Source organism: Falco rusticolus, chromosome 3, assembly GCF_015220075.1.
Source record: "Falco rusticolus isolate bFalRus1 chromosome 3, bFalRus1.pri, whole genome shotgun sequence".
In the NCBI taxonomy this organism is placed as follows: domain Eukaryota; kingdom Metazoa; phylum Chordata; class Aves; order Falconiformes; family Falconidae; genus Falco; species Falco rusticolus.
In genome coordinates this window covers 79,959,280-79,981,174 of record NC_051189.1, presented here as the reverse complement: position 1 = coordinate 79,981,174, position 21,895 = coordinate 79,959,280, and the positions used below count along the sequence as shown (strand labels likewise).

At 39.4% G+C, this 21,895-nt stretch overlaps 1 protein-coding gene across 2 annotated transcripts in view; it reads right to left on the bottom strand.

Annotated features, from left to right (window-relative positions):
• Nucleotides 1-4,292: 4,292 nt before the first annotated feature.
• DDC (dopa decarboxylase) overlaps nt 4,293-21,895 on the bottom strand; it is a 76,827-nt gene continuing 59,224 nt past the window's right edge. For both annotated transcript variants that reach the window (XM_037379972.1, XM_037379973.1), the window contains exons 11-14: nt 20,096-20,115; nt 19,251-19,349; nt 11,041-11,142; nt 4,293-6,817 (exon numbers count right to left, since the gene is read on the bottom strand). In XM_037379972.1, coding sequence (XP_037235869.1) covers nt 6,620-6,817; nt 11,041-11,142; nt 19,251-19,349; nt 20,096-20,115 — 419 coding nt within the window. In that variant the 3' untranslated portion in view covers nt 4,293-6,619. The remainder of the gene's footprint in view (nt 6,818-11,040; nt 11,143-19,250; nt 19,350-20,095; nt 20,116-21,895) is intronic.

Sequence of the window (21,895 nt, the reverse complement as noted above, 5' to 3'; positions counted from 1 at the left end):
CGGGGCATTTAGAAGATGTCGCGATGTTTATCGCCCGCCCGGCCGTTGTCGGCAGCGGCAGCAGATGGGAACATGGAGGCGGGCTGCGGCGGCGGGAGCGGTAGGGCCGCGGCTGCTGCAGCGCCGCTCTGGAGGGGCCGGGCGGCCGCCCCCCGCCGGCACGGCCCAGTCGCCCGCCGCGCCACCCGCTGTCTTCGGCTGGGGGCCCCGGGCGCCCCTGCTCCCGCGTGGGGGCGGCCGCGCCACCGGCGCCCCGGGTTCTCCTCAGCGACCGCCTCCGAGCGGGGAGAGCTCCGCGGGGGACGTGCCCGAGCGCAAGCCCCGGCTCAGGGGGCGGTTCGGGGGCGGCCTGTGGGCACCCTGCCCTCCCGCCACCTGCGGTGACCTCCGCGGCCACCCAGTGCCTCGCCCCCACTGTGGCACCGGCCACCGCAGCCACCGTGGCAGCGGCAGCAGCTGGTGCTGGCGAACACCCTCAGCAGCAGCAGCTGAACAGGCCTGTTCTGGGAGAACAGCTCTGCTGAAGGCCTCGCCAGCGGTAGCTGGAGTCTCTGGCAGAGGGACAAAATTAATAGCAAGATGCTTCAAGGGCAAAAGATGGTGGCCCAGCTGGATGTATCCTGTGAGCTTTTCTGCTTGTGGTGAGGGACCTGGGAGTTCTGGCAGACACCAAGGTGCCCGTGAGCCAGCAGTGTGCCCTGGTGGCCAGGAAGGGCTAGCAGGTCAGAGGAGGTGATCCTGCCCCTCTGCTCTGCCCTGGTGAGGCCACATCTGGCGTGCTGTGTCCAGGGCTGGGCTCCCCAGTTCCAGAGGGACAGTGAACTGCTGGAGAGGGTCCAGTCGAGGGCTACAAAGATGATGAGGGGGCTGGAGCATCTCCCTGATGAGGAAAAGCTCAGAGCTGGGCCTGTTTGGCCTGGGGAAGAGAAGACTGAGAGGGGATCTTACCAATGCATACAAATACCTGACGGGCAAGTACCAAGGCCCTTTTCAGGTCTTGCCCAGTGATGGGACAAGGGGCAACAGGTAAAAAATGCCACACAGGGAGTTCCATCTGAATGTGAGGAAAAACGTCTTTACTTTTGAGTGTGACAGAGCACTGGAACAGGCTGCCCAGAGAGGTGCAGTCTCCTGGAGACATTCAAAACCCACCTGGATGCAACTGTGCAGCCTGCTCTAGGCGAACCTGCTTTAGCAGGGGGTTGGACTTGATGATCTTCAGATGTCCCTTCCAACCCTGACCATTCTGTGATTCCGTGCAACTGAACGTGGTCGTAGAGGCCCTAGCTGGATCACACCAACCCACATTCAAATAGAGCACCAACCTAGATGCAAGTTAGCATACTACGCTGAAGTTACACCTCTGATATTAACACAGTCACTTCTGTGTGGGTGAACATTTAATTTCCCGTGGGAAACATTTCCTACAGTTACTGTCAGGTTTTTGTTATACATCGAGCTTGTTATACCATTAGTGCAGACAGCATATTAAACTGTCTGTGCTACCATGCAAGCTATCATGTAAGACCAAATTGGGCTAACATTTACAGTTTGAAACACTGCTGCTATCACGTTTCCCGCAAGGCGTGTGCCTGGTTTCCCTTGGGTTGCACAGGGCGGGGAGTGAAGGATCCTGCAGCGGCAAGCTCCCCTCGGGGACATGGGCTGCAGCCAGGCAGGGCTAATGAAATGGGCGGCTGCCTCGTCTGACCTGCGGGCACCTGAGCTGCAAACCAAAGCTGTAGCTGGGCAGCTGGCTCCAGTGGCACATCCAGCTGCAGGACCATGCAGTACTTTACAGGAGGCTCGGCAACGACCCTGGTTATGGCCAGGCATTTTTCAGACTCATGTTGCTGAGGAGGAAACTTCCTGCAGGAGCTCTCATTTGCAAAGTAATTTGTTTGAAGAGCACGCTGAGAAGAAATCACTGATGGTGATAATCAGGGCACAGATGTGACCCAAGTTGGAAAGCTAGACCATCTGACATGAATAAAATAGGAAAAGCTTGGTTAAGAGCAAAGACAGACAATAGTCATATTTTTGTTTCCATTTATTCATGCTGCCAATTAAAACCTGTATGTCTGTTTAGTAGGCTTTGGATACAGATTTTAAAGGAACCCGACAGCTCACAAATTATAATAAATATCTGATTATTTTTTCATGTAGGTCATACAGCCTCTATGCTATGTAGATACTATCCATTGATGGTTATTTAATATGACCTCTGCCCCAGTCTTCAGGGTTCTCAGTTTTATTTCTCATTTGCTCCTGTTTTTGAGCAATTCTAGTTTATGCATGTCTCAAGGTTTAGACTGCTGTATAAGGCAACTGCAATGTGAGTACTACTCATCAGCTATGGTATCCTTACAGGAGACAACAAGCAACAACAAAAAACCAACCATAAGCAGAATCTTACATGTAAAGGCAAGAGAAAATTAGAAATTTAATAATTAAATGCAGTCCAGAATTTATTATATTAGCAATAATTTCTTAAATACATACTTTTTCAATATTTCACCATCAGTAATAAAATATAATCTGTCATTATTTTAGGAATGTAAGTATTGTACAAGCACTCTACTAGTTTAAAAAAAATACGTATGGTTATTGAAAAGTTACTTTTTTGCCTCCTTCTTTAGTAGCCGCACTGCCTCCATTGAGATGTAGATATTCTACCAAAGTACAATTCTGAGATTTTGTAATTATTTTTAACATCAAACAGTATTAATTGGTACAGACTGTATTAGCTTTTGCACACATTTTGCACCACAAGGCACAATAAATCCAGGTTCACATATTAACTATTCATAATTACAGGATTTCTCACAGATACATTGCAAAGCTACAGAACAGAAACAGCATTTATGTTCTTCTTTCAAAATGTTCAACACTTTTGTTCTTGAGTTGATTACATAGCCCAGATTTAATTTTCAGATGACCTAACGTTAATAGTCTGTCGTGCTTTAATCCCAGCCAGCAACCAAGCACCATGCAGCCGCTCACTCGCTACCTCCTCTCCCCTGGTGGGATGGGGAGGATAATCGGAGAAAAAAGGTAAAACTTGTGGGTTGAGATAAGAACAATTTAATCACAGAAATAAAATGAAATATAATAGTAACAACAACAAGGATTGTAATGAAAAGTTGAGAAAAGGAGAGGAATAAAATCCAAAAGGAAAAAAACCACTAAGTGATGCACCATACAGTTTCTCACCACCACTGACCAATGCCCAGCCAGTCCCTGAGCAGCAATCTGCAGCTCCCAGCCAACTCACCCAGTTTATATACTCAGCATGATGGTCTATGTTATAGAATATCCCTCTGGCCAGTTTGGGTCAGCTGTCCTGGCTGTGCCCCCTCCCAATTTCCCGTGCCCCTCCAGCCCTCTCTCTGGCAGGGCCCAAGAAACTGAAAAGTTCTTGATTTAGTATAAACATCACCCAGCAACAACTAAACCCATCAGTGTGCCATCAGCATTGTTCTCACATCAAATGCAAAACACAGCCCTGCACCAGCTACTGAAAAGAAAATTAACTTTATCCCAGCCAAAATCAGGACATAGTCTATGAAGGAATTATCATGTGGGGAAAAGAGGGTATAAGAGAATGAATACTAAGGCGGCCTTCACCATTTATATATTCAAATCATCCCAGAATTTCAGAAAACTAGAACTGTGAACTTCAGATATCTGTATTGGACTAGCCATGGGGAAACGTAATTCCATGGGTCTTGTCACAGCTGTTCATTAGATTTACTTATATCAATTCTTTAAAAATAAAAATAAATTAACTTCTACTGCATTTATAATATTTTAAATTAACCCTTATCCTAAATTCTTTTCCAAAAGCAGTTTTTGAATCTGGACAACAGCCTCTTCTAAAACTGATACCCATATGCTGAAAAATGTTTACCTGAATGTCAGTTTTGGCAACATTTTCCCACAAATGTCTAGAGGGACCTATGTGTAGTTCTGGGCTGCTGGGAACATTTCACCTCTCCTGGGTTTGGATGTGCATTCTGCCTGTGTCCCTATTCCTCAGCAGTTTGAGGCTCACACCGGCATGCATCATCCACCTCTGCTTTGGTTGCCATGGAGAGGTTTTCCACCAAAATCCTCTTATGTTCAGTCTAGTGTTGCCTTACCTTATGCATTTCTTTTCCAGTACTTATTAGTTAATTTTTTAATTTCAATTATAGACACATAAGCCCAAAGCAACTCTTATTTCATTTCAGTAGAATTATCCTGGATTTACTCTACAGTTGCTTTGATCAGAATCTGATTGCTTTTTTTTCCTGGACAGACCTGGTTATATATTTCACATGCAAAATACTGCCCTGTCTCATAAAGAAGGTGTAATTCTTCTCTGGCTCCTAGATTCTTGTGGTTTTGTAATGTAAAAGCTGTAAAATTGTATCAGTGTGAACCATATGTGCTACGGATGAACATTGTTTCCCAAGTCATGAGAACTGAATAATGTTTTTTAAAAAATAGTAACAGAGAAAGGAAACAACTGCCAGCATTTTCTGCTCTTTTCAGTCTACCAATCTATTGCGTTGTGCTACTACAGAAAAGCTTAATTTCATATTGGTTCTGCTAAAGAGAATGATGCCACCAAAATTTCTGATACTGTAGCTGAGACTAGTGTCTTGTGGAACAGCTCAGTCACCTGCTTGAATACTCCTGGATTTTACCACATTAATTTGTCATCCCTTGCTTCTGTTACCTGTGAAATCAATTCCTTGAAGAAATAGTAATCAGCTTTTCTGTCTGGGTGGATAACATAGCCTCTGGCTAGCGATACAGAAGGGCAATATGCCATCACCCCCCCTCGTCACCTAGGCTGACCTGCTGGAAATGCAGAGCTTGGCCGGTTTTTCCTAAGTGTCAAGGTTCATGTACATCTCTTATGTACCACTTGCACCCACATTAATACTAATCCTTCCTCAGTTTGCACCACAGAAGTGACGTGATTAGAAATTACCACCATTAGAAAAATCCACCTTGTCCATAGTCAACTTCTTTAACCCCTTCTGGAAAGAGAGTGGGTAGGAGCAGACTGCATGCCAAATTAACTGTCCTGGTGCATATTTCATGGTCTACTTGCAACTTCCAAAATGTAGGAATTATACTTGCAAGGGATGGAGGAAGAAAGCTGAATAGTTTTGCAAGCTGCTCAAGATGGTTTAGAAGTTAATATGAGCAGTAAAAGGAAAAGATTAAAACAAATGCAAATGTAGAACTGGATCCTACAAATTATTTTTCTTGGAGTAGCTATTTATTTTGTTCCTATGTATATAGAAATGACTCTGGAATTTATGTTTTTGAAGTGGCAGAAGTACTTATAAAAGTCAGATATTGTTTCTGACTCTCATTTCACTTCTTTACTGTACCTGCCTTCAACAGGATGACCTATCAATGGTTTGTGTCTAGTACATATTATATGACTTCCTTTGAAAGTTAATTGTTCTCCAATATTTTCATATTCCAGGCATCCCTGTTAATGGAAGAAAATCACTGATGCCTGGAATATGAAAATATTTTGGAGGTTAGTTCTCTTGATTTCTCTTTTTATTGTAATTTATTATCTTGTTTGTTAGCTTATTTGAGAAACTAAGAGTAACATTTTTGCCATCACAATTCTTAGCACATTTTGTCAAAGATTTATTACACAATGAAGTAAGCAGAATAGTAGCCATTGAAAGAAATCACAACTCTATTTCACAGAACATAGCTTGCAGATTATTTTTAAGTAATCACTGCTTATAATTCTTGGTTAAAAATACAGCATACCAGGTAGCACATGGCTTTTGACAAAACTCTTAAGAAGGAGCTTTGAAGAGGCCTCATTATGAATGATCAAAGTGAAAACCAATAGCCAGCATAACCTAGTTGCTGAGATTTGACAAAATGGCTGTTTTAAAAGCAAAACCTTTAGGAGAAAGTAGAGAACCTGCCATAAGGACTGTTAGGGTTCATTTAGTGCTCATTCCACCCTGATCACACCCTGATCAATGTAATGAAGGAAGTCTTGAAGTCCTAACTTCATTTACAAAATTATTGCAGCGTCTCATGCCATAATAGTGCCCCAAATCATGATAACATTTGTACGTGCCTATTTAGACAGGACCTGAAGAAGGTTATAACCGGGTTACTGAACTTCCTCCAACTTGGATTCTTTCTGAAGTCATAGTAATGTTAAATTAATTGGTTGTAACACGTCACAGTTTCATCTGTGAAAAAAGGAGTGGGTGTGCTAGAGGTTAATGGGAACAACGGAGAGAGCACTAACCTGTCTATTCCCATTGCCTGGTTCAATAAATGCTCTTGATTACAAACTGTTAGAAAATGATAGCTCCAGCCCCCATGGTTATTTGCACCCTGGAAACAGGCAAGGTGAAACTACAGTACAGAGGAGTAATGACTAAGGTTACAACAGAACTTGCTGGCAAGAATTTTGCTGCCGCACCTGGGCTATATAACAAAAGGGTTTGTATTTTTTTCCTTCATAATTTGAATTTCCCACCTGCTCTTAAAACAAAATTTGGCAACACAGAGAAAGCTAGTTAATTACCTCCTCCCCACTGCTACTTCACTGCTGTTACTGCTGGTGGTGGTGGGTTTACTCCCATGTTTTCAGAAGCTCAGTTGCCAGCTGTGAGATGTGCTGCCAGGCGAACTTGATGTGGGTGGATTCCACTGTGCGGGAACAAATAGCAAAACGTAGCACAAACTTCTCTCGCAGGTGGCATGGGACCAGATGAATCTTCTTGGCCTTATCTATGCTTTTAAGGAGTGCCTTATTTAGTTCATCCGAGCCCTGAAATCATTGTAATTCAACAGATACGGTGATGAATTTCAGAAGCAAGTTTGCAATATGTAAAGCCCACCAAGCAGCCAAGCCCAAGTACTACCAGTAACACGCAGCCACTTTCTCATCTCCCAGTGCTTTGCCATCAAAGGATTACAAAAAGGTGACGGCACAAGAGATAATTTTTCAGCCACAATGAGATTTAAGGATTAACTGGGGTTTAGAAGCAGTGTTCACACTGGGACATTTGTGATAGCTGACTGCTTTTTTGTGACCTAAGGTCACGAGCTGTGTAGCTACATGTAAAAACATTCATTATTGCATCCATTTCATTACAGTTTTCTTAGATCTAATCAAACAAACATGGGAGGCAGTTTTGCAATGCACTATACTAACATTTGTAAAACAGACCTGCCGGTCTTCACATAAGCATCACTGCTGTGACATCTTATGAATATGAAGATGGAACTCTTGCCCTTAATTAGGAAATAGTTAATGTATCCCTAGCATAAGTAAGTTCCATACTATCAGTAGAAACTCTAAAAATGTATTTGCCTCTAGTTCTATAGGAAGTGTCCACCACAGAATCCTACAGAGTGGATTTTTTGGGTTGGATTTTAGAAATGTGGTAAACTGACCCATCCACTGGGAGTAAAGAGTCTTCTGCATTCCAGGAAACAGAGATATAAATGTTAAATATCTTGCAGAAGGTCAGAAGGAGTCTGCATGCACACAGTATTGAATCTCATCTCCTTCTAGTGTACTTCATTCTCCTTGTGCTCAAATAGTGAATGTGAGGATTTTCCGTAGAGCAGCTGTAGGCTTTTAATATCAAATCTCAAAAGAAATAGGACTGTACAGAGGAGTACTGGTTCTTTTGCAAGTTCAGCAAATGTTGAATCAATGGTTTTCCTAGTTCACGTCCATCAGCATTTGTGAATAAAACAAAATTCATCAAATTTTCAAAAACAGTAGTAAATTGCTTTAAATGAAAACAGTGAAAGAAGGTATCCCAGAAATCTTGTGATTTTTGTCTGATTTAGCCACACAGGATGAAGTGCTAGCTGCATATCTTTGACAGTCCTTGTTACCCAAATTAAAGGAAGTTGCCTGTCTAACTTTTGTATCAGCAGACCGAGAGATGACTTCAGCTTTGCTGGGAATTTTCCTGTAATAGCTTAGGATATACCAAGTTGACCTTGAGTGCTATAATTTTATTCTTTGGGGAAGTATCTAAGCTATTGTACAGCCTTCACTCTTTCTATTACACTGCTGGTAACACAGAATTGTGAGAGATGCTAGGAGCATCTGTGTTTTTACTGCAGTGCTCCCTTCCTGAACACTGACTGGTAAAAGAATCACAAATGGACAAATCCATCTGTTCAGCAGCGGGTTTGTTACTGTAACGCACTGGTCTTGAAAACATCCGTATGAGAAAACATTCTCTCAAATCTGCAAGTTGTGACTTGCCTGCTTAGCCTTTTCCATATAAAAACAAAGCAGAAGGGAGACACAGTTTCCCACTGGCACTGAGGATAAATGTATTATTCCCATGGTATTTGATCGTGTAAGAGTTAGAGCTGAACCCAGATAAAAACCTTGTTCTGACTTAGCACAGGTTGTTAGGAAATTTGGATGAGAGCCTGAAATTCATGGCTTAGCCTTAGTCTTCTAGGAGATATTTATGCAACTTGATTGATCCTAACTAAGAAAAGGACCAACTTTGGTGTTTTGCAAGTCCCCACCCATTACAGGTCAGTCACTGTTGACAGTGATATCCTGCTTTCTTATCAACAGTAACGCATCATTAAAATTATGATACTTGTCTTTAATATGAAATGCACAGCATTAAATTTTAGGCAATACAAGCAGTTATATGATGTTAAGTTAATGCCCTTGGCAGGGGTGAGCGGAGGAAAGAGAAAGATTTATATATCTTTCTTCTGTTCTGCTCTTATAGCTGTACCTAGGGGCTGTTGTGACACTTGAGTGTCATGTCAAATTGAAGTTAGTAGTGACTAATCCTGTCCTAGAGCTTTGAGAAGCCAGCTCCGATTGAGTCCATCAGCTTCAATAAAACAGTATTCTCACCCCCTTGGAGGAATGACTAGCTTGACTTGTATTCATCTGCAGACATGACAAGGAGGCCAGAAATTAACCCTTTGTCATGATACCTTTGATGAAATAGTTATAATATGAAAGTCGTACATTATTAGTCCCTCTGCTCAACGGTGTGAAAGGCAAATAATTAAAAGTTACAGCTAAGCAAAAAAATTAAAAAGGATTTCTCAAGAGCAAAGGAAAAATGTCGTACTCTTACAGCTGTGCAGCATCACAGCTCAAGTCCCCTGTAGTACTAAGTCCCTTTAGTCCTACTGTAACTACATAAATGTTACAAGTATCCTACTTCTAAGATGCATTTTAATATGAATTGCAGAAATCACAGGAAGATTTTTGAAAGAGTGATTTAAAAAGGAAATAAAGCTGCAAAAATAACTACAAAATGCTCTCAATTTAAAAGCTTGTTAGTTGGGGGTTTTCTTTTTGTTTTTTCTTTCTTTTTTTTTTTTTTTTTTGAGTGGGAAGGCAAACGATGAAAACACTGCTGTTTCAATATTGCTTTTAAGCAGAATCATGCCTTTAGTGTACAACTTGTCCAGAAGTTTTTTAGCTAGGTGTCCAATATTTACCTTCTACTGAAAAATTGTCTTTCCATGTAGATCTGATTTCCTCCTCTGGATTGTCAGTGACAGAAGAACAGCTGTAGATAAACTACTGGTCTGATCAAAAGTGACAATTCCTGTGTTGCTATGCTCTATTTCGCCAGAACTGTTCCTTTATAGTAAATGTAGAGCACTAACAGCTGTCTCAGGATCTGCAAAACTACTGTTTGCTTGTTCCATATGAGACAGCAGACTACAACCAACATCCTGTTATTGAGCAATAAAAGCCATAGAACCTATTCCTCAAAATATTTTAAAATTTCTTATTAGGAAAGAAAATACATTCATGGTTCCACTTACTGGGAAAACTTCATATTCTGTAATCTGTCTAATCCCTTAGCAACAGATTTTTTTTCTTTTATTTTAAACAACATAAATTCAAACAAAACCATTTTCCTATTCCAGATGAATTCACCATTGCCTTATTTTTAAAGATTCATTACCCCCTTTCAGCCAATTGCATCAAACTCAGGTAACTGGGGCAACTGAATGACTGAAATAAGAATTTGTGAAAAGTAGTAATACCACATTACTCTGAAGGAGCCAAGATGTGCTTGTGAGCCTTCAGAAAAGCTAAAAGCTCATTTAGGTATCATGTGAGCTAGAAAAAAACAGTGCTGTTATTAATTATTGCTTGATATATGGATTCAGTATCACAATCCAGTACTTTACAGAGGCTTTAGTTGCAAGTTCCTCTATTAAATGAGTTCTTTACCTAAAATAAGACACTGATCCCCTTCTAATGTCTAATTAAACAAGGGAGCCCTCCCAACTACTGCAGCTGTTATGCTCTGAGTGCAGAGTGAGTTTTCTAGTTCTGTTGTGCAAGGTCTCTTTGTCAGTGAACTGGGCACTTAAAGAGATTTTGGGAAAATGAAAGGCCAACAGAGGCAAAAGAATCATGTTCAGCAAAAAAAAAGGCAGCCCAGGGCCAAGGGTGGTTGGGAAGCTGGCCTCCCATGCAACCTGTTCTTACTCATATCTTGCTCCAATTTGTCTAGTCTGACTGTAGGGTTTTATAAATGAAAATGTATTCTTTAAATAAAACAACAAAATTTTTATCCTAATCTTCATTCATGATAGTAATTATATATATATAATTGGTTATTAAATATACACACATAAAATTAACCTGACACAAAAGATCTAATGCACACACATACACTTACACATCATATACAAATGTCTAGTGAAATATATTAAAACAATCATCTTCATCAAAGCCTATCAAGCATAGAACAGTCATTTTGTATGACTAGGTAGACCATTTGTTTGCCTTGACTATGTATTTCTATACCCTCATATGCCTGAATTTTTCTTAAGCATTTGATTAATTTTTAACAATTTTTTCTTAAGTTTCTTTCTTTAATCTGCTTTGATCTACATGAACTCCCTTTACTTTCCCTAAAAAACAATTAAATATATTAACTATGAAAACTATATTTGATTGCAGGTTATTGTATAGCTGTAAAACATGACAGAGGAAATAGGATGTCTTAGCTGCCTTACCTTCAGTCGAAAACAGACTAGTCCCAAGACAACTTCAGCACAGATCTCAAATCTTCCATCCTGAAGGACTAAATGTTCAAACTGATGCGACAGCCTGACATGCTGAGAAGAGAGAGATCGTATCCATGTTGTATACATTTGATTCAAGAGAAAATATGTGCTAAATCGTTTCCATCCCTAACCTTTCTCTGTTCCTGCTTCTGATATGTGATAATACTCACATATTGTCATCTGTTTATGTTAACTTACATCCCGTTTATGACTTCCAGTGACTGTATTGAGCCATTGCTATATTGGTAGCTCAGCCTATCTTAGGCAATGCTAGTCTGTTTTTTAATTAAACATTTCAGCAGTTTTGTATGATACATATTAATAGTAAATAACTGTAATAATTCTTCTTTAGGTTTTCTACCACTGTCAATTTTGGCTGGGAATGGCTACAGAGTCCAAAAGTTATTATGGAGAAAGGGGGAGGTGCACAGATATAAAGAGAAAATTACTGCAATTCCAGTGCAAAATAATCTGGAAAGACAGACTTTTTTGAATAGTTCATTTAATATGAGAAGGGGAGAACTTGCTCACTCCTCTGACCTGGACGCTCAGGTTCAGCTGAAAAGAAAGATGATGGCAGCATAACCCAGAAAATGGATAGCAAATCTCAACCAACCTGTTTAGAAGTTACTGAGGAAAAAAGAGTGACATTGGACACCAAGCCAAAGCAGTTATTTTGAAGCACGGGAAACCAGTGCTCTTCCAAAATCAAACAGGAATAATACCAACAGGCATACTAACAATGAGCTGGGAGGTCTTAACCTCAGTCAGTGATGCTTGCACACTCATACCATGTTTCACTTTCTTCCAAACAGAAAATTAATTCAAAAGTACTTGGAAAAAAAGAGCGCATATCCTCATCAGGTACCTGCAGTACCTTATGCAGTCCCCTTCTCACTGGCTAGCATCAGTTTAGTGCTCACTACCCTAAAAAAAACCCACCAAACCCCACCCCCCTACACACACATATATAAAAGATTACAACAGCAACCAGCTATTAGAATTACAGTTTGTCTTCATGCAACAGACAGTATATATATATATATATATATGCACACATATATAAAAGCAAAAATTATTAGCAACATCTAAAATAATGTTTTTAAGTTCCTTAGCTTTTATATATTTATGAATGCATATAATTTTACAAAAATAAACAACTAAGCCCATGTATTTTCCTGCTTTTGCACTTCACCTTTTTTGCAAGTTCAAGGGCAGATAACAAAAACAAAAAAAAGAGAAATATTTCACTATGGGCCAGGGTTAGATGTGGAATGTTTCATCTCACAGGAACTTTCCAAATGGGCAAGAAGAAGGCAAGACAGAAATTACAGAAAAGAAGAAAAAAACCCCAAACAAACAAAAAAACCCCAACACATTTTGCAATCTTAATCATAGCTTTCTGATGTTTGTTTATTTCTTAAAATAGACAAACGTTGTTTATATTGAATCAAAACATTGCTTCAAAACCTTCATATTGGGCGTATTGGTACCCTATGCAACCAGCCGGTCTTGTTACCACTTCCTCTCTGCTGTTTGTTACATCCATTTATCGTCTCCCTCTAAAATTAGACTGAAAACTCTTTGAGTCAGGAATGAGACCAATAAAATCCAGTCCTTTCCAAGGCATTTGCATGTTCTGCTAATATAAACAGCATGAGTTTATAGCTATGAAAACTCACCAGAAGTATACGTATACATACAGATACTTGTATGTATGAGTGCATGGAAAACATACGTGAAATACGCATGCGTGTTGTAATGGTCTTTTACTGCTTTCTCCTCTCCTCATGTTCTGTAGTCTTAACCAATCTGATGTCTTGTACACAGCTCCACAAAATTTCACACTGCATATACTACATCTTGGAAATCAAAGCCATCAAAAAAAGAAATGTTAAAAAAAAATGTTCAATGAGATAAGAATTTCACAACTGTTCAGCTGAATGTAATCACCAACTGAATTTAACCAAAATTTACCTGAGTAGCAACTGAATTTAAAAAAACATTTAAGATTTGGCTTAATGCAAGTGGTTTATACAGGAAAACTCCAGACCCATGTTGTACGTTCTATAGCCGGTATTTATGTCCACTTTTTGCACTAAAGGATTTTTCAGGGATTTGAAAGAAATAAGAGCAAGGGAAAATACAGAATATTCAGTAAAACACAGACTTCTGGAAGTGTTTTATATTCATGTCTGTATAAAAGGACTTGTATCCAGTGTCCTAACAAGTAGCAATAATTTGTAAAGCCACTCGGTGGCACCAAGTGTTTTAGATTTTACACAACTGGAAGGAGAGAAGCGGCGCTTCAACTGGAATTGCACCTGTATAGCTTTGCTTAACGCAATTACCCAAGACCCTCCACCTTTGAGCCATAAGATATCATCCCGAACTGCTTTTACAAAGATTGTGGCAACCAAACATAACTAAACCCAATACAGTTAAAGACTTTCAAGCCTGGAAGTACAAATTCTGTAAAACTAAAGGGCTTTTAGGCATCACACCTGCCTCCGAGAGTCCAAAGGCTGTACCCACGCTCTGGATGTGAGCATGGCAATAACTTAGAGGAGGAAAGCATGGCTTTAGTGCTTCAATTTTTCAAGACAGGCAGGTAATCTGTGAAAATAAAGCCCCATTTGGAGAACTGTGGGCACTGAAACTAAGGACAGGAAAGAAGAAGAGGTAAAAACTGAAAGGCTGTTCTCAGTGTTCTGCTGAATGTGTACATAACTAAGCCTATTCTATGGATATTTTAACCCTCCAAATGCTTTTGATTTTGACATTTGTGTCATGCTGTGTCCCTAGCACCATTAACTTAAAGTTGACACTCAAATATCGTTTAACCTTTTAAAATTATTTTATTTAATGCTGTTACATAATTGAACAAAAAAAGTGGATGTACACAAAGCAACCCACACACTGTTTCTAGGAATATCGTTTGGACAATCCCTTTACCACATGGGTTCCCAAAGTGGAATCACTTAGACTGCATTAGTGGCCTGAGAAGTCTTGGTGTATAGGAACAGAATACCTGCCCTTCTCTTCACAGTGAAATTTAGCAGATTGAAGAAAAAAAGCTTATAAGGAATTTTTGTGTATAACTATCTCTCTCAGGTAAATAACCATATCTCTTCTGCAGTGAGAAGGGAAAAAAGAAAGAAAGGGATCTAATTCATTTGGTTATTCAGGATTAAGGGAAATGTCTTACATTATCACTAATAAGAGCAGTAAGCTTGCAAGGCATTAAGATATGGTCCCTATTACAAAAAAATCTGTATTTCTGTGTGTATATGTGTGTATATAAAAATAAATGCTTCTGCATTGAGGTGTTTAAACTGAATTTTGATTTTGGGGCAAAGCCTTCAAGAACTGAAATAGTTTGTGATTGAAGGGAGCTTGTCTGAAGGATCAGAGTACATTAATGTGTATTATGCAAATAAGCATACCTGCCTAGCCTTGGTCACTTCATGCTTTTCCCTCTATAGATTTCACCATTCTGCCTGTTGTAGCTCTCATCCCACTACACTCAATGAAAATGCTGTCAAAAGAGTCCTCAACGGCCACTTGGACACATTTATAATTGCTGTTTTGCAGCTACTGATATAACTTCACCAACATGTCTGCAAACTCGCAAGAAAGATCTTAAATTCTCCTAGAGGAGGGAGAACCATTCCAAATCAAAAGAGACTTCCACACCAGTGACTTTACAACAGTGGAAATAGCCTTTCTTGGGAATGAATCTGTTTAGTACCACAATAGAAAGGAATGTGTGTCTGCAGGGAGTTTGGTATTTTGTAAATATTTAGAGCTAAGTCATTGCTGTCCCCTCACAAGAGGTTTCCCTAAACATCATAAAGATGAAAGGTATGCTTGAATTTGACTTTACTGCTACAGAGGCAGCATATATATAATTTAGACTGGTGCCAGATGTGGGTTTTGTGATAAAAACACCCTTCTTTTTACATCAAGAATAAACTTGGTACTTAATAACAATGTTAACAAACTGTAAATTGTACATACTCTTTTTTTAAAAAAAGATGTATTTTAAACAGGAAGCAAAGCAGCAGCAGAGGTGGACATGCCCAATAATGTATCCCTTAATCATAATCTAAACATGCTATCAATGCACGTAAATTAATAAAATAATGAATAAACATGTTTTTCCACAATAAAACCATGGATGTGCTCTGGCTTAATTTGGGAGGGAACTATGATCCCACATTGTAGAAATTCCAAATCCCTAGACTTGTCTTCCCTAAAGACAAACACAAAAGAAATGCATTTTGATCCTGCCATGATGTGAAATTGTGACACTACATGGGGCAAACAAGCAGCACCCCTACTGAACTGAGCTGTCTAAAAGCTGTTGCCTTTGCTTTCTGATGTGTACCACTCCCCAGCTGAAATGCTATCTCTGGCATTGCTGTTCTGTGCAGTTCCAGTTTCTTAGTCTCTGCTGTTAATTTTTAATGGAATACATTATCCTTGGTGAAGAAAAAAAGACACGTACACTGATTTCTTCATGTCCTACGGAGGATTCATCTGGGTCAGAATGTTCATGGGGTTCACATACAAAACCATTCATTGCTAAATTTCTCAAATGACTTTGAGATCTTTGAGAGGACTTAAACCAACAAAGGAGCAATAGATGGTCAAGCAGTTTGCAAATGCACCATTTACAAACAGGCCACTTGGGTTTCACTTTTATACTGACTCTGAGTGTTTGGAATCAGTCTAGAAGACTATTACTGTTGTTGATTTTCCTTCTTTGTACATCTCCTCTGCAGCTTTGCAGTATTTTTCTCTCCCCAAATCCTTAAGAGATGACTGTCCTCCCCTTTACCACTGCTTTAAAACCTATACTTTGCAATAGGTTAATATTACATGTTATGTGGGAAAAGAGTGCATAACTGGAAGGTTTGGAAAACAAAAAAAGTTACTCTGTCTAAATCCAAGTCACACATCCTCATCTCTCAGGAATATTTTAGTTCCTAAATGCCTTCCTCAGTATAAAGAGATGCCAGGTTGCAGTGGTTATGTAGCTATTTTGATGCAAACCTTTAGGCTGCAAACATAACAAACATCTTTTCCTTAAAACACACTAATAAAGGGGGGGGGAGGGAGGGGCGGGGGGGAACAAAAAAGAAAGAAAGAGACAAATCAGGTTTTCTGGCAGTTTACATCCAGAAAAAAAAAGGAAATTTTTTGAAGAGACAGTTGCAGATATCTTTGGTCTTCCACATAGAAGCTTGCTAATCATACAGCAGATAGGGTGTCTTCTTAGGGACATGCAGTGTTTTTTCACTCTATATCATGTCAGAAGCTCATCAGTATTGAAAATCTCAAATCATTTTAAAAATAACACCTGGCTGCTCAAGAGAAGCCTAACTATAAGCCTGTAAACACTGGATAAATCTTCCTACAGTTTTCTGTGACCTAGAAGATGAAGTGGTTTTGGTGTTTTTTTTCCCCTAGGTAATCACAGCATCTATATTGGGATTTTTATAAATTCAGAAAGGAGTTTAAACCCTAGGTCCCAAATCTCTCAATAAGGCCCAGCCCTGCACCTGAACAGGCATCCCGTAGCTGCTATCGTATAGCAGAACAGGAGTGATGTGCCCTACACACAAATAACGACGTATGAAAACTATGTACTGTATGACTGCATGCTACATCCCAATGTCGGCATCCCCTTCCCAGGTTCCAGTCCAAGGAGCTTTTTCAAACTTCTGCTCTTCTGCCTGACTCTGTGGCCCTTTCCCTGGGGCAATTCCTTAATAACACAACAGAGCGAGCCCTTCTTCCCACTTCCCCAGCTCCAGCCACAATGCTCTGCACTTGAAGGTTACAATACCTGCCCCTGCCACTATTCCTAGGTCTCCTCTCATTCTAACTATGTGCATTCTATCACCCACTGTAATAAATGCAGCTTCAGGATTAATCCTGCTTCCCTTAAAACCCAGCTAGAAGTCCCAAGTACACAAGACACATGCCAGTTCTTCTCTTCAAGGACTGCCTTTGCCAGCAACAGGAATATAAAAGCTGTTATTTACAAGACTCTACATGTTTAAAAGAAAGCAACTTCTCAAGGCCAAGCACTGGGATAAGCAATGTTCAAGTGAAGTTAACAAATGAAGCTAAATTCCAAATTACTTTTCATTTGGAAACTCGTCTATAGGTTTGAAAATATAAAGCAGTGTCAGGCTGGTTTACATACTTCATTACTACACTACCAAAAGAAAAGTCATCACAATATACCTGGAACCCACTGTAATTCCTGAGAAGAGAAGAAAATGTGCAAGTTACAAAACACATTTATAATTGTTGTTTTGCAGCTACTGATATAACTTCACCAACACGTCTGCAAACTCGCAAGAAAGATCTTAAATTCTCCTAGAGGAGGGAGCAAATGAAATGCAATTATTTTTTGAAATTTAAGTCCAACAGAGAGTTGCTGGAGATAGAAATTAGCTCTTTTTTTTTTTTTCAAGCTGCTTTGAAACCCACTAAATTTCATCAGCATCTATCCAGGGTGGGACAAGTGGGTGGGGTTGGGGAGGAGGAACTGACTTAATAGTTACAGTTTGACAGATACAGTGAGCCAAATTCTGCACACAGTTTTCCCTCTTCCCCTTTCAGAGTTGCAAACACAAGGTGGTGGCTAATTTTTCTCTGTATACCAGGGAACAATTTAGTCCTTACTGAAACATTAAACATACATTCTCAATTTAACAAGCCCTTGGAAATAGAGCGGTCTGAATCACCTTTACAAATAAGGGAACATATTAGGGTTTTACACTGGAGTCAGTATCTTTGCTTAGCCTTCCTGAACTGTATTGTCACGGAAGATATAACAACCTGGTCTTCAGCTATGATTATAGGAAGAGAAGCACTTTTTGGCTGGACAGTCAGGGAAATGTCTGGGAGACAGGGAAAGAGGGAACTTGAATGTAAATACTGACCTGTGGAAACCAGCCTGATAAAAGGCCGTATACTTGATATGAGGCTTCCAACTCTCTATCTTCCCAGTGAGAGATTTAGTCCTACTTAAAAATTTGGTATCATATTGAAATAATTGCAGTCTCCAGAAATCTAACCTGAGAGAGAATCCCACTAGAAACTAATGGTAGTCTAGCAAAGTGGTAACAAACCTTTTATCAATTTTTCATCACAAGGATATGTATCAGATTGCCACAAGGATGACAGAACATCATGATGGCCACTGTTGTTAAAATTTATTTCTGAAAGCCTCATTAAGGATAAAAATCTAATTTTGACATTTGTAGAGTCAGTTGAAAATTATAGTGTGATAAAAATGGGAAGCAAAGAGGACACCCTCTATCCCAGAACCATTCCAAATCAAAAGAGACTTCCACACGCAGTGACTTTACAACAGTGGAAATAGCCTTTCTTGGGAATGAATCTGTTTAGTACCACAATAGAAAGGAATGTGTGTCTGCAGGGAGTTTGGTATTTTGTAAATATTTAGAGCTAAGTCATTGCTGTCCCCTCACAAGAGGTTTCCCTAAACATCATAAAGATGAAAGGTATGCTTGAATTTGACTTTACTGCTACAGAGGCAGCATATATATAATTTAGACTGGTGCCAGATGTGGGTTTTGTGATAAAAACACCCTTCTTTTTACATCAAGAATAAACTTGGTACTTAATAACAATGTTAACAAACTGTAAATTGTACATACTCTTTTTTTAAAAAAAGATGTATTTTAAACAGGAAGCAAAGCAGCAGCAGAGGTGGACATGCCCAATAATGTATCCCTTAATCATAATCTAAACATGCTATCAATGCACGTAAATTAATAAAATAATGAATAAACATGTTTTTCCACAATAAAACCATGGATGTGCTCTGGCTTAATTTGGGAGGGAACTATGATCCCACATTGTAGAAATTCCAAATCCCTAGACTTGTCTTCCCTAGAGACAAACACAAAAGAAATGAGTTTTGATCCTGCCATGATGTGAAATTGTGACACTACATGGGGCAAACAAGCAGCACCCCTATTGAACTGAGCTGTCTAAAAGCTGTTGCCTTTGCTTTCTGATGTGTATAGAAGTCATGGAAAGTAGATAGGTAGCCAGCTCATTTTCCCTTGCCACCCCACCACAGGTTACCCAAGAAAGCAAATACCAGTTACCTTGCGGATGTGCTCCTGCAGTCCTGTGACCCCATACATCCTCAGCACAAACCACAGCTTCAGGGAGCGGAATCTCCTACCCAGGGGGATTTGCCAGTGCTGCAAGCCAGGGAGAAGGGCGGGCACCCCTGTTAGAAGTCACCACTGCAGTGGTATTGGTATTGCAGAAACTGTACATTCTGCAATGATTTTGAAGCATACAACATTGCCACATCCTACAGGAAGTTGCTAAAGGTGGATCAGATAATAATAGGCATGTCTATTCCTGGTGTGACTGTTTAATACTTAAAGTTTTCAAATTAAAATTGGAAAAGGAGGTTGGTGTCAGAATGGAAGTGTCACAGGGAAAATTAAATTTTCTTTTTGCATCCTGAATTCTCCTTGAAAGCTCTAGAAAAATAACTCTTAGAAACTCATGTACATTGGCTTCTTTACAGTTGTGGGGCTAGTGTCTACAATGGCAAGGCCATTTGCCATTTCAAAAGAACAGTGTTTCTATTGGTTAAAGCTGGTTAAAGACTAAAACACATGCATTATTATTTTTTAAAGTATTGTTCACTACGTTAAGGGGAAAAAAACCTTTTAGGATATCTCTTTCTACTGCCTAACCCCTGAGATACTGTACATGCAAGGCTATTTCTGCCTTTAAACTTTTTTTTTTTTTCCCCAAAAAATAAAAGTTTACAGTTTCAGCTTGGGGAATGTTAAAAATTTAGCAAACTGCATTCTTCCTGTAAAGAAACATAAGGTTTTGAGGTTTACAGCATTAAATGGAAAAAAGAAGTCCTGAAAATATCAATATATACAACTAATAGTATTAATTATTGCTTTGATGCTGTACTTACCCGATAATCTGTTACAAGACCTGGAAGCCAAAGAAAAAAATGTTCACATTACTTTATCACAACAGCCAAAGCCTTCAATCATTCTAATGTTATTGAAAAAGCTGTATCTTAGCCGTCCTGTATGTTTGCTACAAATTTCACCATCATCAGTGTCAACAGGACCCCTAAATACCTAGCAGGATATTTGGCAGCATGCTAAATGACAGTACTTGTAATTAGCTAGTCAGAATATACCACTAACAAATCAAAAAGTTTACAGTTTACCTTTCTGTTGTACTGCAGATACTGTGGAGATGATGGACTAAAACCTACGTTTATTTACTTCTTGTAAGGAGAACTAGTAGATAAAACACTTATTATTAGTTTTGTTTTAAACAGTTTGTTAAATCCCCAAGTTCACTTCATCCCTCCATGTCTGCTGTGAAATGTCACCACCTTTACCCTAGTGAACTGGTAATACTTTTTAAAATAATCCAGTTCCAAACTACCTTTTATACTCATGTATGTATTTGTTGCTAATTCTTCGGCTTGTCTAGTAAGTGACTGGAAAAATTGACTCAGTATTGACCTTGGAGAATAGCATTCCACATTTTGTTATGGCTTTTCATTTGATGTAGTGAAAGCCTCTTACAAACACAGATTGACCAAGCCACAAAGCAGTCCAGGGAGGCAAGCAGAGAGCATTATTAGTTATCTTTTGTATAAGCACACAGAATCAAGATTCATCAAGATGAATTTAAGATGGTTTCTTTGAATCAGGTAATTAAATTGATTTCACAGTAAGGAAACAGTAACATAAAACCAGATTACTTGCTGTAAGACAGTGACAGAAATTAAACTGACATAAAATTTAAAATACTTATTCAGGAAAATGTAGAAGCATCTGCTTAGCTTGTTTATTCTGCTTTATTACTCTGCAGTGGAGTATAAGCTTCATAGGAACTTATGAAGTTCATAAGTACTTAAATTTCATGGGAAAATGCTGTCAAAGTGCTCCTGAAATTGTGAACTGCAAGGTACAGTATAGAACTGTAGCTTCTGAATTTGACCAGTCTATGTCATTTACATAATTTTCAGCCTTTTTATTTTATAAGAGTTAAAAAACCACCTGTATTTCCTGTGTACAAGCTCTCTTGCCAATGTTCTCTCATCTACACAGCCAAAAAACATACAAAAAACCATGGTCCTTCCTCTCTGCAACATACAGTCATTTGGTTCTTTAATGTGTTACCAGGTTATTTTCCAGATAAAAAAACCCCACACAACAACCAACAATCATTAACCTGTTCCTGGACTTCAGGAAGTGAACATGGTTGTGTCAGCTTGGTAAGAAGGTAATTTGATAACATCCACATTCTTCTGCATTGTAGCAGCCATTTTTGTTTGATAGCTGCAAGACTGGTAGCAAAGAGAGTAAAGAACTGGTGACGGATAAATAATCCTGCACTCCTGTAAGGGACTATGTCTAATGACCCACAACAATGCCTTTCACAGGCTTTGAAGCAGAATGCAATCAATGATTAGTCCTTGATTACAATCCGTAGTCTTACATCTGTATTTAACCAGGAGGAATTGCATTACGGGAGCATATGTGGTGTTCACAATAGAGTATAAAGCTGCATTCTTCCAGCATTGCCATTAGGACTTGACCTATACCGTGGGTTGCCAAGCAAGCTAGTATAATCTTCCTGGTGTGATGATGCAAATCACATGAAATTATAATTAATGACAAAATAAAGACTTTCCCCTTGGGGGCATACATAATTGCCATATGGTTATTAAGAGTAATTGCTCACAGAT